Source organism: Pholis gunnellus (assembly GCF_910591455.1).
Source record: "Pholis gunnellus genome assembly, chromosome: 14".
NCBI lineage: Eukaryota > Metazoa > Chordata > Actinopteri > Perciformes > Pholidae > Pholis > Pholis gunnellus.
In genome coordinates, this window is record NC_136541.1 from 2,464,980 (window position 1) to 2,487,479 (window position 22,500).

General features: G+C 44.9%; 1 protein-coding gene across 1 annotated transcript in view; it reads left to right on the forward strand.

Annotated features, from left to right (window-relative positions):
• The window catches only part of LOC306706006 (receptor-type tyrosine-protein phosphatase N2-like), a gene marked incomplete at its 5' end in the record, with an annotated part of 170,828 nt that overhangs the window by 122,662 nt on the left and 25,666 nt on the right, over nucleotides 1-22,500 (forward strand). Inside the window, 4 exons of the mRNA XM_079172920.1 lie at nucleotides 799-1,011; nucleotides 9,344-9,541; nucleotides 17,597-17,744; nucleotides 20,078-20,151. Coding sequence (XP_079029046.1) covers nucleotides 799-1,011; nucleotides 9,344-9,541; nucleotides 17,597-17,744; nucleotides 20,078-20,151 — 633 coding nt within the window. The remainder of the gene's footprint in view (nucleotides 1-798; nucleotides 1,012-9,343; nucleotides 9,542-17,596; nucleotides 17,745-20,077; nucleotides 20,152-22,500) is intronic.

The window sequence follows — 22,500 nt, forward strand, 5'->3', positions numbered from 1 at the left end:
TGTGTCATCTCGAGCAGCGGTCCGCGTGAAAAGAAATCCTTCATCTCCGGTTTGTTTGCCGAAGGATCTGGTTCTCACGTTTTTTAAAAAGTGCTGCCGAGGTTTGGAATTGGGGGGGGAGGCACCTGCTCAAGAGGGCCAAAGCTGTCTGTCGACCTCCGCTCACAATGGCGGACTCCTCCAACATGGCGAGCGGTGTGCGTTGAGCCGTCTGGGCCGGAATGCTTCGCCTCACACAGGAGTTTATGCATTCTGTCCACTCCTGAGCACAGATGGCGGAACAAACGCTCGTGATTATAGTTTTCATCGAGCGCAGTGATATGCATATTTATGTCGTTTCCCCAAAAAAGGAAATAAAAGAAGCATGTGATTTACACATTCATCTCCTGGTGTAGAATCAAACACCTTTGTGTTTTGGTTTCTTTGGGGGGGGGGGGTCGGATAGATTTCTGTCAAATGGAGGATTTTAGAGTCTTGTTCGGTGGATGCTTTAATCCCGACGTTCCCTTCAAACACTCCAGCGGATGATTTTGCAGATTAGTTCCTCTTGTTTGATTGATCAGTGACATCACCGCTCACAGTTTTTGGCGGCTGGAAGGGAAGTGTGCATACATTTAGGTACGTCGTTTTTACACTCCCACCGTCATGAGCGCAGACATTTTATTCAGCATGCCGGATGAATCGAAGAGTAACCACGCTCTACCTGTTGAGCTTCACGGGGAGCCACTTACCTCCGATTAGAGTAATAATAGGAACATATTATTAACCCTTTTTTATCTGTTCGTTTGTGGCCCACAGGGAAGCCAGATCAACCAGATCCCCACCAAGTACAGCCAGGCGGAGTCGACCAAGTTCCTCGTCCTCACCGTGGTGTCCATCCTGTGCATCGTCGGCGTGCTGCTGGCCTCCACCGTGGTCTACTGCCTCCGCCATCGCTCCCACCACAAGCTCAAACAGAAGCTCACCAATCTGGGGACGGACACCGGCAGCGATGCTACCTCCACCTATCAGGTAGGAAGCGCTACGGCGCCATTTGTGAATTTCAACTTTTTTTTTACAACTTAGGGATGGCATGGAACCAAGCCAGTCGCCCAGAAACAAATGTTGGAATTGTTACGTTTCTGCAAACCACGTGATACGTTGAATTTCGACATTTCTGAACCCCAAAAAAAATGTAATAAACAAGTTTCATATCAGCCTCGTATCACGCTTGTAGAAACTCACAATAGCAGTTGGTTAACGTTGTTAAGTAATTGGTTAGGTTTAGGCAGGTTTAGTGCCTTTACCTGCATTCTCTCTAGTGTCCACCAGGGGGCGACTCCTCTGGTTGTATAGAAGTCTATGAGAAAATGACTCTACTTCTCTCTTGATTTATTACCTCAGTAAACATTGTAAACATGAGTTTATGGTCTCAACCTCTAGTTTCAAGTCTTCTTCAATACAGCATGATGTTCATTTAGTAAATGATGGTCCATTTAGAGTCAAACAGACCATAAAGCAGGGGATGCTTTAGGGGCGGGGCTTACTGTGATTGATATTTTGCTGCCACAGCATTGTCCAGTCTGGGAGTTGTCCGTGTTTTCGTCTTACAACTTTAACTCTTTCACAGCGCGTCAGTTCATGAAAGTTGAATTCAGCGTTCGATGGTACTTAAGCTCCTCCCTCTTACGTCACTTCTGGTTCCAGAATAACAAGTTGGCGACGGCTTAAATTCTGAGCTCTCGGTCTCAAAGCCGTCGTCCACAAACCAATGCGTGACGTCACGGTGACTACGTCACATTTCTGCTACACAGTCTGTGGGTTTAGGCAACACAACTACTGGACCAAGCTAAGAAAAACGTTATGTAACAAGCGTTTCAACATTACCCGACAAGCATAAAGTCAATGTTGACTTTCAGTTTCACGCCGGATTACGAACAGCTGTCTCCTGAGTGAGTCCTTGACTCTTCCACCACCGCTCTCGTGTCCACCCGTTTGTAAGTTACGTGGTATAATATTGAGTACGACAAGCGAGAAAGTAAACAACGCTACTTGTTCTAAACCGAATGCAAAAAAACGTCCACATTCAACGTTTTCCGTGGTTTTGCAGAAATGTAGAATACCAACATTTCCAGGCAACCCGGCTGATTTTCTGAATTATTTTTTGCCTGTGACCCTTTTAGTGTGATGTCATGTATGTTTAGCGACCCGTTGTCATCGGATTGCATCAGTTTGCCGGTTGGTTCAATTTCTCTCTTGATTTATTTGAATTTCTCTTTAGAGGTCATGGTATCTAATCCGAGTCTAAAAGATATATGACATCATTTATCATATCAGGAATATGTTATTTCTGCTATTCTATTCAGTTAATCATCTCCTCAGATTATAGTATAAATGTGTGTAATGTATCTCATGAATTCACTTTTTTCATTGTGAATTTGAAAGTTCAGAGTCGGTGGCTAAAAGCTTTTTGCTTTGGGTCTGGCGGTCGGGTGAAGAGGAAAGCAACCTTTTACCTTTTAGTGTCAGTGAAACAACCCAATCAACAGCTTTTATTCCATACTGCTGTAACTAGATTGATGCAGTGTGGTGACGACCGACTGTGCTCGGTCCCCTGCGATCATTTTGTTGTTTGACACATGAAGCGATATCACCAATCCAACAGGTCCCCCCCCCCCCCCCCTCCTTCTCTCTGCCTGCTGTAATTATCCTTTGGCCCAAATAGCCGGGTGTGAAATTTAATTTACAGAACCCAATATTAAGTGGCTTTTTGAGCAAAGAATTAGATTGGAGATTGTTCCCCGTCTCGCTGTCTCTCTCTCTCCCTGACCTTTTCCACGCCATGTTTTTAAATGAGAGTGGTCCTGTGGGCATCGGTTTTATAATGAGCCCAGCCCATCCCCCTAAGTGCTTACATTTGATGCTCTCCTCCGGGGATTTCTGACTCCTGAAATAGACCGCGCTGCCTCGTCAGAGGTTTACCTCGACTCCGGGGACTCGTAGGGATTCATATCGGTCATTCTATCGTTTACCAATGAGAAGATGGAAACGTTAAAAAGGGACGCAGGATTTAACTTCCAAGTAAAAGAAGAAAACTGTTTCTGAAAGTCTTGACGTGTGACAGGCTGACGTCTCAGCGATCCGCCCTCCTCCGTCTACTTAAAATATTAGCTTTTTCCTCAGCATGAGCAACTTATCTTCACGGTTACTCGCCTCCGAGATTCGCTTTAAGCCTCTTAATTGGAAAAACGCTAATTAAAATTCACGAGTCTTGCGTTTATGCAATATTCTTCTGGTTAATAGCGAACAAAAAAAAAAAGGGGGCGGTTTACTCAGCCCCGCTCTGCTCGGGCTCCCAGAAGCTCCTCCAGTTGATTCTCTTCCTCTCTGTCGTCTTTATCGAGTCTCGACAGCGAGAGCCGTCGTCATCCTCCTCGGTGAAAGGCCTCAGTGTTCAGCTCCCATCTTAGCCGTGTAAGCCTCGTCTCTTTGTCAGCGCCGCTGTGCTGGAGGGGGGGGGGGGGGGTTCCCTGGGCTGTGTTCTGTGTGTGTGTGTGTGTGTGTGTGTGTGTGTGTGTGTGTGTGTGTGTGTGTGTGTGTGTGTGTGAAGTCCCTCTGGCTACATGCAATTAAAGCAGACAGGAAGCGGCAGGCTGCCTGACGGCCTTTCCACTGCGTCCTCCTTCATGCTGTCAAACACACACACACACACGAGCATACACACACAAACGTGCACAAACACACACATATATTCATGCGCACACTCGCCCTCCTACTAGTGCATGTTAATGATTCTCGCCCCCTCGGCGCGTATGTTTTTGCGGCCTCACTTCACACACTTTCACACACACACACACACACACACACATACACACACTTCCATTCACATCACCGGGGCCACTATAGCTCCCTCTCGGTCCCCCTCCACCTTCAAGCTCCTGTCAATCAAGCGGTCCCGGAGAAACCGTGACATGGGATTGGCCCGACGCTGACAAAGGAGACATTGATTGACGGGCGTCGACGGAGGAGAGCGTGTGCGCGAGGTGCCCGGGCGCCGGGCGGGGGAGGCGGCGGCGGATTGATGCTCGCCCGTCTGTCAGTCGGTCCCTGGATTACTCGCTCGCCCGACACGGGAGTCCACAACGTCGCCTTCGGTTTATCTTCCGCATCTGATCCAAACTTTTCATTTGCTCCCTCGAAAGTCTTTCTATTTCCTGTCGAAGTAGAAGAAACCGAGATCGTCCACAAGTCGAGAGATATTACCTCGAAGCAATATGAAGATATCATCACCTGCAGCAGGACGTTTCTTTTAACACGGTGAAACTAGTGGAGATATCTCAACATATCGTCATATTTTCTCAAATTTTTAGGACACAAGTCTCTTTTCTCTTCACAGACACGATAACATCATCTCCACACTGCCAAACACGTTTCCAATACAACTCCGTTCAGATTAAACAAGCAAACAATATCACTTGTTCCCAGGCCGTCCTACGCTCCTCTCTCTCTCTCTCTCTCTCTCTCTCTCTCTCTCTCTCTCTCTCTCAATGCAGTTCTTTATTTCCTGTCTCCTCTCTCCTGCTCTCGGACAAACACGACAGTTTTCTGATAACAACTTCTCATCAAAAATCAGACCAGTCAGTCGTTTCCAGTCAGCGTCGTCGGCCACGAATACGTCGGATTAATTACACATCACACTGGTAATCAGCGTTGTACTGCTCGTCTCTGGGATGTTCTTATCCTGAACTGATTTAAAACCTTTTGATTTTAAGTATTAAAAACTGTTGTTGTGTCCTTTGCAGCCAGTGATTCATCCAAGAGGCTAAACTGATCTAAATCTGTTGCACTCACCAACAATACAATTTATATTACACAAACCTCCGCATCTTCAAAGTCCTTGTCTGGACGGCAGGTCAATGCACCGGCATGCTTTATCCTCGTGTCGGGTGATTCTGCAGGATTTAATTTACGTCCAGTGCCTCTGCAGGAAGTCATGTAATACTAACTTAATGTCATGAAAAGTGAGGTTTTAACTGAGGATTAGGTTTGCGTCCCATCTCTGACCAATAATGAATGTTAGCTCTTCTCTTTCTCTACAAATAAAGATGTTTTAGACCCCCAGCCATAACTTAAGAGCACTTCAGCATTGATCATCGTCACTGAAGAGAATCTGGAGTTTTCGTCAAATTGTACCTCAAACACATGGAACTCCGTCCCGTTCAACCCAGTGCGCTGTTGAGCTCAGTCCCGATCCGTCACATATGATTCTGATTGATTCCTATTTATGACATAATAGGTTCTGAGGGACTTTTCACCAGCACTAGCACAACGCTAGTGTCCACGCTAATCCTAATCCAACATGGCGGCCGCCACATGGATGTGCTGTGAGAATAAAGATCTAGATCTGGTTCAGCTTTCGTATCTGGTTGAGTTTAGTTGAGTTTTCAAAGCTTTTATTTGAATACCGGGATGTTTATTGAGGAGAATACATTTAGAAAATAAGTGCAAATAAGAACTCTGTCCACTTTGATCCTCTATGTGAGCTTTATATTCATTATAAGTTAAACTCTGTTCTGAGCAGAAGTTTTATTTTGCATTTAAATATATCTGTTAAAAGCGTTCAGAAGTCCAGACATACTGTATCACGTCCCCCCTTTATTGTGTGTGTTTGTTGGAGCACAGCTCTAAAGCTCTGTTTGGTCAGACGGAGTTTGTAAACAGAGGCGCCCCCGTGGGCCCTGCTGACACAACCCCGACCCCCCAAAACCCCCCCAGTCTTCATCCCCATTAGCGGGCTTTTATAAAGAAGGGTGTCGCTTTCGGGGGGGCACACGCCTCCCGACACGCCGCTGTCGCCCCCCCCCCTCCCCCGAGGGTGATGCATGATTCGGGACGGTCATGTGGCGCCAAGTTGGCATGATGCCCATGAGAGAGGGGGCTGTTGGGGGGGGGGGGGGGTATTTTAACCTTTATTCATGCAAAGCATGGGGGGGGGGGCAGTGCTCATTTATACATGTTTCTAACTTTACAGCAGCAACAGTTGCTGTTTCACCTTCATCGGTTTCTTACTTTTATTTAGTTTGCGCCCGACAGACGACAGCGTCTTCAGGATCCACGGTAGAGAAAACTCTGCTGGTTGTTCAGAAGGAAGAGAAATGTGACTGGATGAATATATATAAAGAGCATTTTTGGACATTCTGTGCATCTTTGACAGTCTTTCCATCATTCAGCAGTGATGTGGCCTCGAGCGAGAGCTTGATCTTCATGTTACATTTGGGTTGGTTTGATGATGACCTCATCTGCTGCATACCAATGGGTTAAAACAATCACATCATTTACGTCAAGTGTTTGTTTTTTTTAAATGCTGCCGCGCATTGTCAGATTGATTTTTCTACCTTCCAGACGGACATTTGTTTTCATCAATTTCAATTGTTTTTAAAAAAGAATCAATTTGAAAAGACGTGAAGCTTTCTGGTGATTAGTAATCCATCACGGGGAACATTTATCTGCTTTTATGGTCAAAGTTAATGCAGTTGGGAGAACGGATGCCCCCAACGTCTTCGAAAAACATTTATTTTTTCATTAGCCGTCAGAAAAAATGAAATCCAGAAGACAAAGAATTGAGCCGCTATGGATGTCCTGGATCATTTTCTCATTTGTTGCATTTGAACGTCTACTTTTTTGGACGGAGACTGAACTATTAGATGTCCTTGAACGCACCAACAATCAGGATTTCTTTCCAAAAACCGCCTCTGCACGCTGTACCGCAACAATAACTTTAGACAAAATGTATTTAAAATATAGCCAATTTCTAAAAATACGATGGTATGACTGCTTTTGTCGCCGGTCTCCTTGAGAGTCTCGACCTACTTTGTCATGAAGAAGCATGAAATAACAGGCAACACGGAGACGAAGCTGGAGAATGCACACCAGCGTCTCCTCCGCGCCATAAAGCACAGAGATTCACCTGATGAAGTACGTGGGGTTGAAAATCAATACACTGTAAATAAAGATACTCGTGTTTGTGTGGAAGCAGGACTTCAGAGGCGCCGTAAATCTGCACTGTTTAGACTCTCAACCTGTCCCGCTTTATGTTATTCCTTCAAGGTTTTTTTTTTTTGCCTTTTTGTCCTCTAATTGGCTCTCGGGGGGGGGGGGGGGGGCATTTTGAATCAGTTTTAATTACATCATAAAAGAATTTGCTGCGGCGGCAGGAGTTCACCTTGTGGGCTCGTTGAAATATGAACGCTATTGATCATGTGTTTCCCCCTCCAACACAAAACACCCACAATGCAGTGCTTTGCGCTGATTGGGCTCCGTGTTGCCGAGGATGTTTGACGCCGGCGCACAGGACGGGAAAAGCAAAACTAATTCATTTCATGGGGACCAATATTTGGCTTTTTTATTAAACATCCCACAATGACCGGGTTAGCGTGACCCACAGCTGGGACGGTGGAGACGTTTTGATCCTCTTTGCCAATAACGGGCTGAAGGGAGAGCTTTCATGTCCCCAGACGCTGCAGATGCTTTCCCCTCCTGGGCCGACAAAGATTTCAAAAGACCGAAAGCCTCCAAAGTTCTGGCTTGAAAATGATCAAATAGAAAAGTGATCAAGAAGGTCTAGTGTCACCAAAACAAAAAAGTCTAAACTGCTTTAATCAAGGTCCAAATGGAAAGCCTCATTATACCTGTATCCAGTTATTATGCATGCAACTATAAATATACTGTCGTGCAGAATAGACCTGCTTATAATGTGTTTACTTCATTTACAACCTCTGCAGATCTGCAACCACAGAATCTAAATCTGATGAATCCATTTAGATTATTTTCTTGATATAATGACATAAATGATTATCTGAGTGAAATCATTTTCTGTCCCTTTATTAACTGTTGTGAGCACGGTGGAGTAAAAGCTCTGTTAGTAGCTGGGTCTGTGTCTGGCTGTGGTTCAGTGCTTCCTGCAGCATTTGTCTTTGTTCACACGTCGGCGTTCGCCTCCCACCCGTCCAGCCGTTAATACCCAGCACACATGTACGAGTCTGCGTCCGAAGCTCGTAGATCAGCGTCAGCGCAACCGGCCTACGAGAACATCAGTCAGATCGGGTGCGAGCTAATGAAGGGCCGCTCACATTACCTCCGCCGTCAATCAGACGGGCCCGTGAGTTAATCATCAGCATCGCTCTCATTAAGAGACACGGATCCCCCACACGGGCTCCAGCTCCAGCTCCTCTGGTGCGCTCAGTGTCCTTGTAGACGGATGATTGGTTCCCTTTAGACTTCGCTGTTACATTGTTGTTGCTTATCCACCGTAATAAAGAATAAACTGGGCTGTAGGCTTATTGCTTAGAATGATTACAACAAAACAGAAAACACGACGAAATACGTTTAGTAAAATAACAAACATTTTGGCTGAAAATGACAATGAAAATCAAACAAAACGAAAACCTTTGGTTATGTTTAAGCAACAAAATGATTTAGTTTTTTTCATATGGGAAAGCAATGTCAGTCCATCAGTTGGTCGGTGAAATGTCTCTTCCAACTGTTGGATGCATTGCCCGTGAAATGTTGTCGCATACAATCGTGTCCCCTTCATCACATTGTGGGATGATGAGTCTCATTGGGCTTTGCGGTCCTTCTCTCCAACATGTGGGTTGAGCAACACAGCTCTGTGTTTAGAACGTCGTCTTTGTCTTTCACTGCGGCTCACTGACGTCGCTGCTCGGAGTTGTGTTGAGAAGGCGTGGCATATATGCTTCATATATAAAGAAGATCATTTAGTGGCAAGATTGGCAATTCCCCAGCCTTTGATATAACAAACAGGATTATTAATGCTCTGCATTGACTAAAATGATAATGATGAATTGACTCCATCAGTTCTCTTGTCAAAGGTTGGGACGATGCCTGTGTGACGCCCCATCACAGGTGGTTTTACCCCAAATACCACCTCAAATCCTGCAAGTCTGACTTGTCACATGTGACCTGGATGACCCAACCGTAACTACTGTGACATCAGTGTGTGAAGGTCCCACAGAGGTTTCAAAACGTGGGTCTTCCCCTTGGTCAGCAGGGCAGTAAATCACCAGCTTCACCCCGATACGATATTATAACGATTATCTGGACCACGAGACGATATTTACTGATGTCACAAAGTCTGCTCTTTGATTTGTATTCAATTCAAGGGACCAGCGATCGATATGAGATGATGTCATGTGCTCACAACACAATCTTTTTGGAGGTTTTAGGGTTTTTAGCAGCGTTGACTGCGAGCTGTTTGATTTATGTTCTTCAAATGAAATAGTTCTTATAGAAATGTCTTCTAGTTGACAACAATGACTCACCTTTTCCCCGTCTTTCCCTCCCGCAGGAGCTCTGTCGGCAGCGCATGGCGGTCAAGCCTCCGTCCGAGCGAGCGGAGCCCATGTCCTCCCGCATCAACAGCGTGTCGTCTCAGTTCAGCGACGGCGGTCCGGCCGTGAGCCCCTCGGCGCGGAGCAGCATCTCCTCCTGGAGCGAGGAGCCCGCCCACTCCAACATGGACATCTCCACCGGTCACATGATCCTGGTGAGTTCTCCCGTACGCTGAATCTTAGACGTTAGACGTTATCGTGTAAAATCTAATCCACCCACTTCCTGGATCGCACATCCAGAGTTGTTGCAAAAGTCTGACCCCGACTTTATGGAATACGAGAGAAGGAAAGTAGATTCTGAAGGAGGGTTCCACGTCAACTCCCACTCTCAGGTTCTGTTCTGAGGACGAGATGGATGCAGCAACTCTTAAATACACAAAACATAAAAGACAACCGATCCCAGAACCCATGACAGCAGCTTCCGTGTTGTTTTATAAACTACATTGGCGGGATGAACGTCACAAAACATAAATGAATAACCCCCGAATCCCAAAAGTGAAATTTGCGTACATAAATAATTTGGTTGATCCGTCAGTAACGAGCGCTTTACAAGACACAGACATTTCAAAGTACGACGTATTTCAGATCCAATGATAACTCAAGTAAACACTGTAATGTTCCGTCGGTTGTCTGTCTTTCCAAACAGCTGCCGCAGATTTTCCACGTTTCCTTTATTTTCCCTTTTTGTCCAAAACATCCCGTCTTCTTCTTCTCTTTCCTCTCAAAACCGTTTATCTCTTTCTAAAACCACAGTGTTCTTCTTCTGTGGCTCTGTCTCGTCTGCATATAGCACTCTTTTCTCTCTCTCACACACACACACACACACACACTCTTTTATTTTTCATCTCTCTCTCTCTCATCTGTCTCCCTGTGTCTGTACATCTCATTACACCCACACTTTCCTATAGGCGGGCTTCTTACCCTCTCCCTTTCCTGCAGATGAAAATCTCTATTGAACCCTCGGTTGCATTTCTCAGAGCGGCGCCTTAATTGCGATATAAAGCTATTCACTTCAACCAGCCGGCACCTGCAGCACCAACCTCCTCATCCCAACCCCCCCCCACACACACACCGCCCCCTCCATGCATTATGAAGCTGCCGGTGAGATGTGACAGAGTGGGCTTTTTTGATGTGTTCAATAGGCACAAAGATACTAATTACCCCTGAGAGATTTTAGCACCAGAGTTGTGTTCAGGAGAGAACGAGTCCCTTGTTCCACCGCAGAGAGCCGGCTCTGTTGTCTTACACAGAACCTGCTAAAGTGTTTTTTCCTGGCAAACGCACACCACAGCAGGACGCGATGCCGTGCGTCGTTTGATGCGCCGCGGCCCGACACGTGGATGGAAATAGAGTTTTTTCGGGACAGCGAGGGTCTGAGCTTTCCTCGAGTAGCGTTTTGCTTTGTCTTTGGAACAGACGAAGCCGTTGAGAGATGAGAGGAACGAAATGAAGTGTTGCTCATGTTTTCCTGAGTGTTCATTCGGTGTGTGTGGGCCGCAGTCTGGCTCGGGGTGATTACTGCATTTGTTATAACATGGAGACTGATATGTAAATGGTGTGAGGGGAGGACGTCTGATGTGCCCGAGATGAATAATAACATTTTGTGTAGGTGATGGAGATGAATATCTCCTTGAATGCTAATATTCCACTTAAATCCTCTCAAAGACACTTAGCATAAACAACGGGCCTCATGTAAAGACTTTCCATATTCTTACCTTACATCTCTTGCTTTTTTTTTCTTCCTGTGAGGCTTGTTTGTACGAGTGTTCTCAGTCATGTTCAGCCTGATGAATGCCACCTGTTCACGAGGAGGCTCCGGCATTATCAACGCCTCTAACATGGCCTCACAAGACGACGTGTTCCGTTCTGTTGTAACCAAAGAAGAAGAAAATCAGTCCTTCAAATGTTGAGATGCGTTAAACAATCTGCAAATAGAGAAGTCCTTCCTCAGAGCTGGAGGGAGACGTTGTTGTAGTCCTGCAAGAGCCTCTTGGGCCTGACAATGACACCAGGGGCCACGTTTCACATTCCTGACGACCGATGTTGTTGTTCTGGTGTGAAGACTCGTTGGACTAATCAGAGGCTGCAATCTCTCGTTGCGGAAGAGTCTTAAACTGACCAGCAGGGGGCGACTCCTCTGGTTGTATAGAAGTCTATGAGAAAATGACTCTACTTCTCTCTTGATTTATTACCTCAGTAAACATTGTAAACATGAGTTTATGGTCTCAATCTCTAGTTTCAAGTCTTCTTCAATACAGCATGATGTTCATTTAGTAAATGATGGTCCATATAGAGTCAAACAGACCATAAAGCAGGGGATGCTTTAGGGCGGGGCTACACAGTGATTGACAGGTCTCTACCGGAGACGTATACGGCGTCTCTACGTCACTCCTCCTCAGTCCAGATATGATAACTCCAGTTCACTGGTTGCAGAAAAGCAAAAATGGCGACTTGTCGCATTCCAAGATGGCGACGGCCAAATGGCCAAACTCGAGGACTTCAGAATGGAAGGCCTCAAGGCTACGTCCACTCCTCATATACAGTCCATGACTCATCCTGAATCTGGACCTGACGTGCTGTATATCAGTGCTGTGTGAAGATCTACAGTATAGACGTGGTTAAGATGATGTACGTAGATGTAAGGATGGAGGGACAGCGAGCGAGAGGCCTCCGAGCCTGATGTGTGTTTGATTTGCTTTAATAGTGATTATGATCCATATGAGAAAGGGGAAGATCCATATCCGACTGTAGACGCATTAAATGGCTGAATGATTACAGAATAATGGGATCCAATCGTACATGAAGAACATTTCCTGCTACATCCAGTGACTCAGCAGAGTAGTGAGTCTGTTGCAGCTTTGTTTTAACACATATAAAGAACCACGTAACTGCTTTAAACCCATCACACCTGTCCAAATGCACGTTAAGCTTCCTGCTGTGCCGATGACGGCACACCGTTTAATAACGGTGTGTTTTTCATTCCGTCGAGGAAATAAACGGGGAGCGAGCACTTTGTCAGTCACAGGATGCTCCTTCAACGCAGAAAGTGATAATGTGTGATTCTCAGTTAATGTGACGGAGCTGTGAACCTCTTAGCTGTCGTGTTTTTTTTTTTTTTTTTTTCATTTTGCAGCAATTTGGCTGTGAAAGGAAGAGAATCTGGTGATCCAGTAACACACACACACAGAGCTGTAAGTGAGTTTCAGCACCTCGGACAGCTCCACACACACACACACACACAGCTCGGTTTGGTCCAGACCGTCTTTGTCCTCCCACAGTAGAGACATCAGACAGCGAGGGGATGTTGCATAATGACATCCTCAAGTGGGGAACATCTATTTCCAAAATGTCAGCTTTTTCTTTTTCTTTTTTTACGATGCATGTCCGCTGGGCTTTGGAGCCTTTCTGGAGCCTAAAGGTCTCCTTGTTTTCTCAGCATACAGAAGGAAGTTAAAAGATGGTAAGAACTAAAACCGGAGGTATGAGGTTTTCACATATCAGTGACAATCTGGTAAATTGCACTTTTATGTCTTTTATCGCCCACCAGCCGTCCTCTTTACTAAATATTCTGTGGATTTGCCACCATTATCCTTCTATAATCCCTCCTCCGTCTTTCATTCATTAGTTTTCCTGCATCGCGTTGCTCATTTCCTGCACTGTTTGCTAATCATCTTCCACTTGCAACCTTTCTGTGTCTTCATTGCATCATTTATTTCTTCCATTACTTTTTCGTACTATCCATATTTCTCTCCTTCACCTTTTACTCATCCCCCTGTTTCGTTCAGTTCTTCGTGTTTCTTTGCATTGTTCTCTTTCATGATGTTTTCCTTTGAACTTCCTGTGCATCCTTCCTTCTTTCCATAATTTGTATTTTTTTCCCCCCATAAGTTTTTCTCCGCTGCTCTCGCTGTCAGTTATACAAAAGAATATTCACACGTACAAGAGAGCTCATTTCAGATTCACATCACGATGTCGACTAGAGACCGAGCTCAGTTTCACGACAACAAAACCGGGACACGTTGGTGGGGGGGGGGGGGGGATCTTTTTTCAGCAGCGTCACACAGCGTGAGACCAAATCCATCACAAAGCAAGACGAGCGCAGCGCCGCCGTAGAAAAGCAAATATTTCATCTAACGCCCTGCCACGCGCTCGAGTGAGGCAACCGTGGAACGATTAATAAAAATCACGGGCCTCGAAAGAAAAGGAGCAACGTGACGGCTGATGAACTGCGGTGCCCCCCCCCCCCCCCCCCCCCAAAAAAAAGAATTCCCTCTCGTAAAACCCAGAGCAAAGTCCATGTCATCCTCCTCTCACAGATTTTAATTTGAGGAGAAACAGCTTTCACGATCTTATCTGAGTTAATGTATTACCTCGTCCCATGTGACTGGGACCGAGCACCCCCCCCCCCCCCCCCCACACACACACACACACACACACCCCCCCACCTCCTCCCCCTACATCCTCTTCCTTTTGTCTTAAGAGGATTAGTCGACTCTATGTATAAAGCACATTATCTTGTCTTTTGTTGCTGGCCAAATTAAGTGTTCTAGATTATGCTGCAGCGAGCGACTCCGTCGAGATTAACTGAACTGGGAAGTTTGTTGGTGGTTTGTGGTTTTTCGTCGTAGCTCAGCAGCAGGACCAGCTGGGATGTGATCTGCGGGGGTTGATGGGTCGTGGGGGGCGATGGTCGTGGGAAGAGCGGGCTTCGGGAAGTGGATGTTAAATCACTGTAATTTGGTCAGCTGAGGAGGAGGAAGCAGAGAGGTCGGACTCGTGCATCACGATGATGTCAGCGTTAAAACTAATAATAAGACGGCAGCCACTGATGTGGTGGATGGATGCAGATCGATTGATGATGATTGTTTGTTGTAGAATTCATAAATGGGAAGACTTTAGCCTGAATTGATGCGGCGCAAACTTAATTGATGCGGGTGCTTTTGATCAGACCGAAAATAGCACAGATCTGCTATTGCAGGAACAAAAACAGGCTTTTAGGGATTTCAGACTTGAAACGTATCACATGTTAACATATTAAATATCGCCACAAATAAAGGATAAAAGTTGCAGTCACACAATGTCAAAATACTCCATTAAAAGGGAAAGAGCCTCACATGTATGTAGCCACAAGTACAAGTTACATGCCTGAGTTTTCATTATCACTGGATAATTATTACTTTAACAAGTAAGCAGCATTGTAATGGTGAAGCTGGTCAATGAAGAGCCCCACTAACAGTCGGCTACTTTAATAATGATGAATTATGTATATTAATTAAGGACGCCATGTTAAATCTAAATCTACAAAGTCACTTGCTGTATCTGTATAATAACTGAAGTGCAGTTCAAAGTACAGTATATCCCGGCGCACAGGATGGAAATACTGAAGTACAGGTCCTTTAAAATTGTACTTAAACGACACTCGGTAGCAATACTTGGGTTACCGTCCACCACGGGACACCTGTCCCTGCTGAGTGTCCCACTTCCCCTCCCCCCCTTTCGTTGATCCAAAATGGCCGCCGCATTACGTCACCTCCCATGCGGCGCCCCGGCTTGCATGCGGCTGTTTCCTACAGGTGCTCAGAGATGGTGCGTCACAGCCACAATGGCTGACTGCGAAGGGGTTTTTGTCAAGCACCTTTGGCAGCTGTAAGCCCCCCCCCCCCCGCGCAGTAAGGGGATTATTCAGTGTTTGGTCGACACATGGTGATCTCAGCACCTCCTGATTGGATTGCAGTAATCCTTTTACACAGCCACAAAACCCTATTACTATGGCATTAGAGAGGGAGAGAGAGGGTAGGGGGTAAAGGGTGGTGGTGGTGGTGGGGGGGCATCTAGTGTGTGTGTGTGTGTGTGTTTGTGTTGAGGACCTTGAATGTGTCTATGTATCTTTGAAGCTGTATGTTTGCAGGTCATGTGTTAATACATATATATCTATATGTATATGTGCGTGTGTGTCAGTAGGTGATTGTGACTGTGGTTTGTATGTGTTTTGTGTGTGCGTGCCCTTGTCGTGGCTGAATGTGTGTATTTGAGTGTGTGCTTGTCGTGTTTCTCTGTGTTTGTTTTGTGTGAGTGTGTTCGTACGTGTTTGCTTTTTGTGTGTCTTTGCAGTGTATATGTCTGAGCGTGTGTGGGCGGACTCTGTTTTTGTGTATGTAACCTTTAGAAAAACCTTTGTGTGTGTGTGTGTGTGTGTGTGTGTGTGTGTTTCAGATGTGTGTTTGTGTATTTGTGTGTGCGTGTGTGTTCCTCTTTCGAAGGATTCAGACCGCCTGCTGTTGATAAGCGTCTGTGTGCAGGTGGAAGGTCGCAGCTCGCGGCTTCCTGTTACATCATTTCTGCTTTTTAGCAGCTCTGGAGAAAAATATAATGGAGAGCTGATACTAAAAACAAGGAAAGGCTGGTGTTACACTGTGTGTGTGTTATTTTCGTAATATTTGTTTCACAACGAAATGTCTTTATGAAACAAACACTCACTACAGAATATGGTCTCATAAGTCTCATCTTTAATAGGTAGCCATCTTTTAAGGATAATAATAATAATGGTAAAAAAGAATAATTTCTAGAGCACTTTTCAAATCAAAGATTACAAAGTGCTTTACTAGATCAGAATGGGAGGCAAACTGATAAAACAAAACAGTTTTAAATAGTTTATAGTTATACAACATTGAGCAAGGAAGGAACATATATAAAAAATACAATTAGTAAAATAAATTGTTTTAAAATAATTAAATAAACTCAAATAAATGTTAAAAGAATGCCTCTGCATACAGATACAAGTGAAAACGTCAGGCCACAAACCCTGTGAATGTTTTAACAGAGATTCAAAAGAGGTTAAGGAGCTCGCCAGTCTGATCTCCTCAGGGAGGTTATTCCAGAGAGTGGGGACCAAAACAGAAAAGGCCCGGTCACCCTCAGACCACAGCCTAGATCGCGGTATGGCTATCGGAGCCTTGTCTGAGGAGCTTAGGTCGGGACCAGACACGTGCGGTTTCAGAAGATCTGAGATGTATTTCGGTGTGAGTCCAGAACGGGCTTTAAAATTATTATTATTAATATTAATAACATTCACCGGGAGCCAAAAAGAAAATAGGAGTAATGTGCTCTCTTTGCTCTGGTTTTGGTGAAGAGTCTGGCTGCTGCATTTTGGACAAGCTGTAATTTAAGTAAGCTCCGTTTACTATACTATAGATGTAAAAAGAAAATGTTCTATTCTATTTTAGTTTTTTCAAAATGACCAGACAAATGGGTCCACACTTGGATAGAGTAGCTTGATAGTCCACTGTTGGTAATGCAGGTATGGATGTGTGTGTGTGTGTGTTTTCCTCTAAACTTGATACAGCTGTGAAGAGGTGAAGCTTGCTGTTCATCACTGAGCCTGTTAAGCTTGCAAATATACCGACAAACAAACAAACCTGACCTGCTGCCTCTTTGTAGAGTTTGTTTGGTTCACAAGCACAAGTGCAACAAAAAAAATCACATTTCTGCATTTGATCAAGACACTTTTCCGTTATCCCCCACCAGCCGGACGTCCACCCTCCATTTTTAACAAACTCCTCTCATTTTAGCAGAAAGACATTAGGCCTTTTCTTCTTTTTTTTGGGGGGGAAGCTAATTCTGATTAAGATCAGCCCCATCTGTAACTGCCATCATAAATCATCGCCGGAGCCATTTAAAGAACCACATCAGCTCATTTCGTTCCCTCATTCATTACAAACGATCTACATTTCGTGCACGCGGGCCGCCGATTTTCAAGGCTGTGCTTTAAAAAACAAAGTTCCTCCGGCCACCATCAGATTATGGCTTCCCTGTATGAACAACGCTCATGGTCTCATGTGCCATCAGTGGAGCACCAGAAAAAGGTGCAGACAGATGGGTCAAGACAGTGAGTGACTGGCGACCACAGCAGAAGAGCTCTAGTTCGGCATGTGTTTGGTTGACTTTCCTCTGAGATTCAAAGAAATATGATTGACAAATCAACTGAAACCCTCTTCTTTTAGGGGTAAAGCCTGTCCATGTGTTGCTTCAGGAGGATAAAGAAGGCTTGAGATGAATAGAAAGATGAATAAAAGGAACCTCAATAATGAACGTGTACCGATCTGTATTGGCGGTGAAACTGGTGTAGAAATCTCTGTACAACCCTTTGCCGTACCTCCAGCTCTGTTTGCATCACCTCCTCACCTCTCTCTCTTGTCTCTCCTCTCCCTCAGTCCTACATGGAGGATCACATGAAGAACAAGGACCGCCTGGAGAAGGAGTGGGAGGCGCTGTGCGCCTATCAGGCCGAGCCCAACGCCTGCACCGTCGGCCTGAAGGACGGCAACGCCAAGAAGAACCGCTCTGCTGCTGTGGTGGCATGTAAGCAATGAACTCTCTCTGTTTTGATTCTTCTGTATGCGCTCTCTGTTCCTCGGTTTGATTAGTGGGCGAGCCCACATTAGCATTTAGATGGTAGTAATCAGAAAGTGATCGAGTAAGGACTACTGCTTCGATATCCACCGTTTCAACGGCTGCTGCTTGCGTGAGGCCTTGACTTTTGTGGAGACCTTTATTTGCCACATCTTCTGGCTGCTGTTTTGGACCTGAAGCAATATGCTTTGGGGGAATTTCTTATCATGAAAATTAAGTTTCATTCAAGTCTATTAAATATCAGTACTGGCCTTTAAGTCTCCAGATTTATGTTGCTAGAACCGTCATCAGAATTCAACGATAGACAACTAAATCAATAAGAAATGACAACACATTATCTGCATTTCAATTGTAGTAAGGTTTAAACATATGCAGAAACTCAACTAAATGGACACTTGAAAATTGGACCATGTGGTCTCCGATGAACGGTGCTGTAAATCAATGTGCTTCTACCAAACCAGTGTTGTTCAATATGTAATTTATTTTATGATCAACTTTTAATCTACTTCTCAATTTTCGGTATTGTCAAAGTATTTGCTGTATTGAAGAAGACTTGAAACTAGAGATTGAGACCATAAACTCATGTTTACAATGTTTACTGAGGGAATAAATCAAGAGAGAAGTAGTCATTTTCTCATAGACTTCCATGCAATCGGACTTCTTTTTGCAACCAGAGGAGTCGAGAGAATGCAGCTTTAAGACACTTCAGCATTGGCTTCACTGCCGCCTGGTTCAAAACTAAAGAGAACCACATGTAGAAGAACAAGAGAGATGTAAAAAGAAAGACAGTAATATCTCCTCTTTATTCACGGAGGGCAGACAACCCCTAATTTCTGAGTGGAACCAAAATACCACCCCCTCGATGTCAGCCTTCCAAACATGGCAGCATTACTCCCACCACCTCTCGACAACACTCCCCGAATATTCTGAACCCGGCCTCTATTATCAGAAACCTGGAGCAGATGCCGGGAGCAGAAGGCTTGTAAATTAGTTTTCTATTAAAGCTCTCCTGCACCGACCTCATCAATGATTAACATTTCTAAGCTTCTGTGGAAATGGCCCATCTAAAAAAAAGTGCTATTCCATTCTCTCCACCGCCTGGGCTTAATGAAATCCAGGTTGTCAGCAGGGAAAGCAGTTTGTCAGGAATAAATTGTGCTTCCTATTTGAAGCACCGCTGGCTTCGCCCAAAAAGGAATTCAGAACTCTTCTGCCACTATCACTGCAGACTTGAGAGTTCTGCTCGTAAGTGAAAAATTGACAAAATAGCAAAAATTGCCACACACAAATTGCAGTGGACCAGGGAGGATGTAGGGCATGTATACGCACACTGCGTCGACCAACAGGGAACAGCTCCATATGCAATTAAACTCCCAAACGCTCACATTTTTTTATATTTTTTATAGCGTATATTGTCTTTCACCTCTTTGAAACTCTTCTTTCAACTTTATTGATGTTTAAACTGAGTGAAAGATGGATTGTGCGTACTTTCATACACATTTCTCAAAAACTTTAGCCTGACAAATGTGGTGTTTTTGGAAGCTTGTGGATCTCCGTTAGACTTTAAATTGAATCCCGTCAGTTAGAATGCCAATAGATTATTTTTTCTACGAGTCAGACTTTTACTATGCAATTCTGTCCGCTTCCCAAATTGGAATTCTAATGGTGGGTTCTTGCTTCGGACGGTAGCCATGTTGCTAACGCTAACGCTAGCAGCCAGAAACAAACATCTGTGATTAATTGTCCATTTGATAATCTAAATCTAAAAGCGACACTTTTCTATAATAAGCAGTTGTGAAACGTACTATATTCTGTTAGGTCCGATCCGGATGTCTTTGCGACAGCGGCACCAACACTTGGAAACGCTATGTTGAAAATAAAAGTTATCTATTGCTACTATCTATTGCTACATGGCCCAAAAAACACAAGTTTGTAAAGGTGGATCCTGAGCAACGTGTCTGCTGGACTCACCTAGTGTTCTCTTTTGGTGAACTACTTCACCTGGATGACCGCCTGCTGTTAAGTTGTCAGAGGTGCCTTCTAGACGGCAAAGGGCAGGGATTTATTGATCAATTCTCTTGAGGACAATAAAAGAACATCAGGAGATTACTCAAACAAGCGACTTGGTGGTTACTTATCTTCTTGTGGACATGGGTTACAGAAGGGGAGTCCTGCATATTCAACAGATAAGAATATCTCATTACAATGCGTGTAATATGGCTGCTCTTGCATTCCTAAGACAGAATGCCCTGAACCCCCCCCCCCCCCCATTTGTGTTCCAGATGATCACTCCAGAATCACCTTGAAGGTGGAGAACAGCCAAGGCAACTCTGATTACATCAATGCCAGCCCGATCGTAAGTACCTCCTCTGCATTCTGAACCCGTGCTTCACACCGCCGCTACGCCGGGCTCCCGCCGTCCCCACGGGGGCTTCACAGGAACAAAGGCAGCCTACCGTTGTAAAATATAAATTTTGATGCAACGCTTGCTTAGCTCCGGCGACAGCCCCAACGCTAGTGTGTATGTTCTGCCCCATGAATATTAATGCTTGTTTCACAGTCGCCCCCCGGGCGAGTATTCGCTGGGGGAAGGCGTGGGAAAGGACACGCCGCGCCGCTCTCGGGCCTCGCTTCTCGTTTTTGTGAAAAATTGATCTGCGGGGTCGGTGGGGACATGATTGTTTGTGACCTTGGGTTATGCTAATTTGACACCAGTTTATGTGTTCACCGTTACGGAAGCGCTCGACTCGCCGAGGCCTTTCTTTGGCGTGGTTTCAGATTCAAGCAGTAAAAACAGCCTGTAGGAAGGAGACGGGGGAAGAAAGTGCCGCGTGAATTCAGTAAGCGAGTGTATCAATTTGGAAACCAGTGTTGGAATAGTAGGTTTAGGTTTCCCCCGAGGCAGATACAGTGGTATTCCATTAAAAGCAGCAGAAACACTATGCATTTCAAATCTGGGCATCACACCAAGATGTGGCTGAGTGCGAGCGTATGTGTGTGTGTGTGTGTGTGTGTGTGTGTGTGTGTGTGTGTGAGCGAGAAAGAGAAGGAATCAAAACTACACAGGAACAAAGAAGCAGCCTTGTCAAATGCCACAAATGCAAAAACAGCTGAAACATATGTGCCCACACAATGCACAACCAAACACACACACACACATATACACACACACACATACTCAAACACACTTTGTAGCAAGCTTGCACAAACACTTGCATGTTCAAGTACAAATTACACAGAAACATGCAGCACAGACACCCACGCAGATGAGTAAAAGCAGACACTCGCACATGAACATCCATCCTCACCTATCCTCCCACACACACACACACACACATACACACACACATACACACAATAAAGATTAAATGTATGCAAATGTACACTGAGGTTATTTAAGGAACCTCCCCTGCTGACAATTAGTTTCTCCCTCGCCCACGCTTAGACGTGAAGAAGACGAGCAGAGACGAGATGTTTGGGATCTTGGGAAGAGTTACTGACAAATGTGTCGGTGGCCAAATAGCACTCTCGTACTGTACTGTTATATATTATACTATATCATTGTTATTAGCAAGCATGTAGCTAGTAAGTCCCTGTTTTCACATGGGAGAAACGTGGTCCATCCGTTCATAAACTTAAAAATAGAACATTTACATGTTTTTTAAAACGTCACAAAGCAGAAGAAGTTTCCTGTAAATGCTGGACTTTTTTAATCCACAATAAATACAAATGTTACGTTAAACTAGCCCCACATGACTAATTGTAATCCCCCTTGAGGTGCTCCGTCAGACCTAAGTCTAGTTCGCCAACGCCCCAGTAACCTGTTAATGATGCCCACAGTGTGCTTTGTAGTTATGTGACGACGTGAATTCAAGACTTTGTCACATTCACAGATGTAGAAGAAGTCAGAGAATGTGTACTAAAAACCTCAAAAAGTGGATGAACAGTTGTCATTTAATCCAGCAGATGTCTGCGCTAGCTAACGTAAGGGTTCCATGAATTAGCTAAAGTGCATAATTAAAGCCATCCTAAATGTTACATGCTCAGCTTCTCATTAGATATTCGTCTTTAAAGCACCCACTGAGATTTAATTGAGACCAGCAGCTGGAGGCTGAACCAACCCGGCAAGCTGTGGAGGGTGTTTTAGATGATGATTGTTTGTTTTATGGGGTGGGGTCGTTAGCCTCACACCCCCAACATGGAGGATCAGGCGGAGTCCTTTGGTTTGGTCCCCTTACCTTCTGAACTCTGCACGGTTTGATCAGCCAGGACTTAAATTCCCACCACTTCAGCTCTTTGTGTGTCAGCGGTTCACACAAGCTCCTCGGGCGTGACAATTGACTATGACTTCAACAAATGCTGTATTTTGAATTTAACTAAAGCGAGCCAGAACCACATCGAAAACGACGGCCGATCGGGCAAACGCTACGATCTGGTTCTCGCTTCATGAAATCTGACATTGTTTTCAGATCAGGCGTAAAGATCCAGCTGGTCCTGAACTAAAATGATTAACTTCCTCCTCCATTAATTTACCGTAGACTAATATTTACGGTAACATGAAAGATATCTGCCTGCTCTTGATTGGTTGTTCCATTGGCGACAATGGATGTGACGGAGCAAAAAACACGACATTTGAACATTTAAGACATTTTGGTGCCCAGCTCACGATGATGCCCCTTATCCAAGCAGCCTTGACTTGATACAA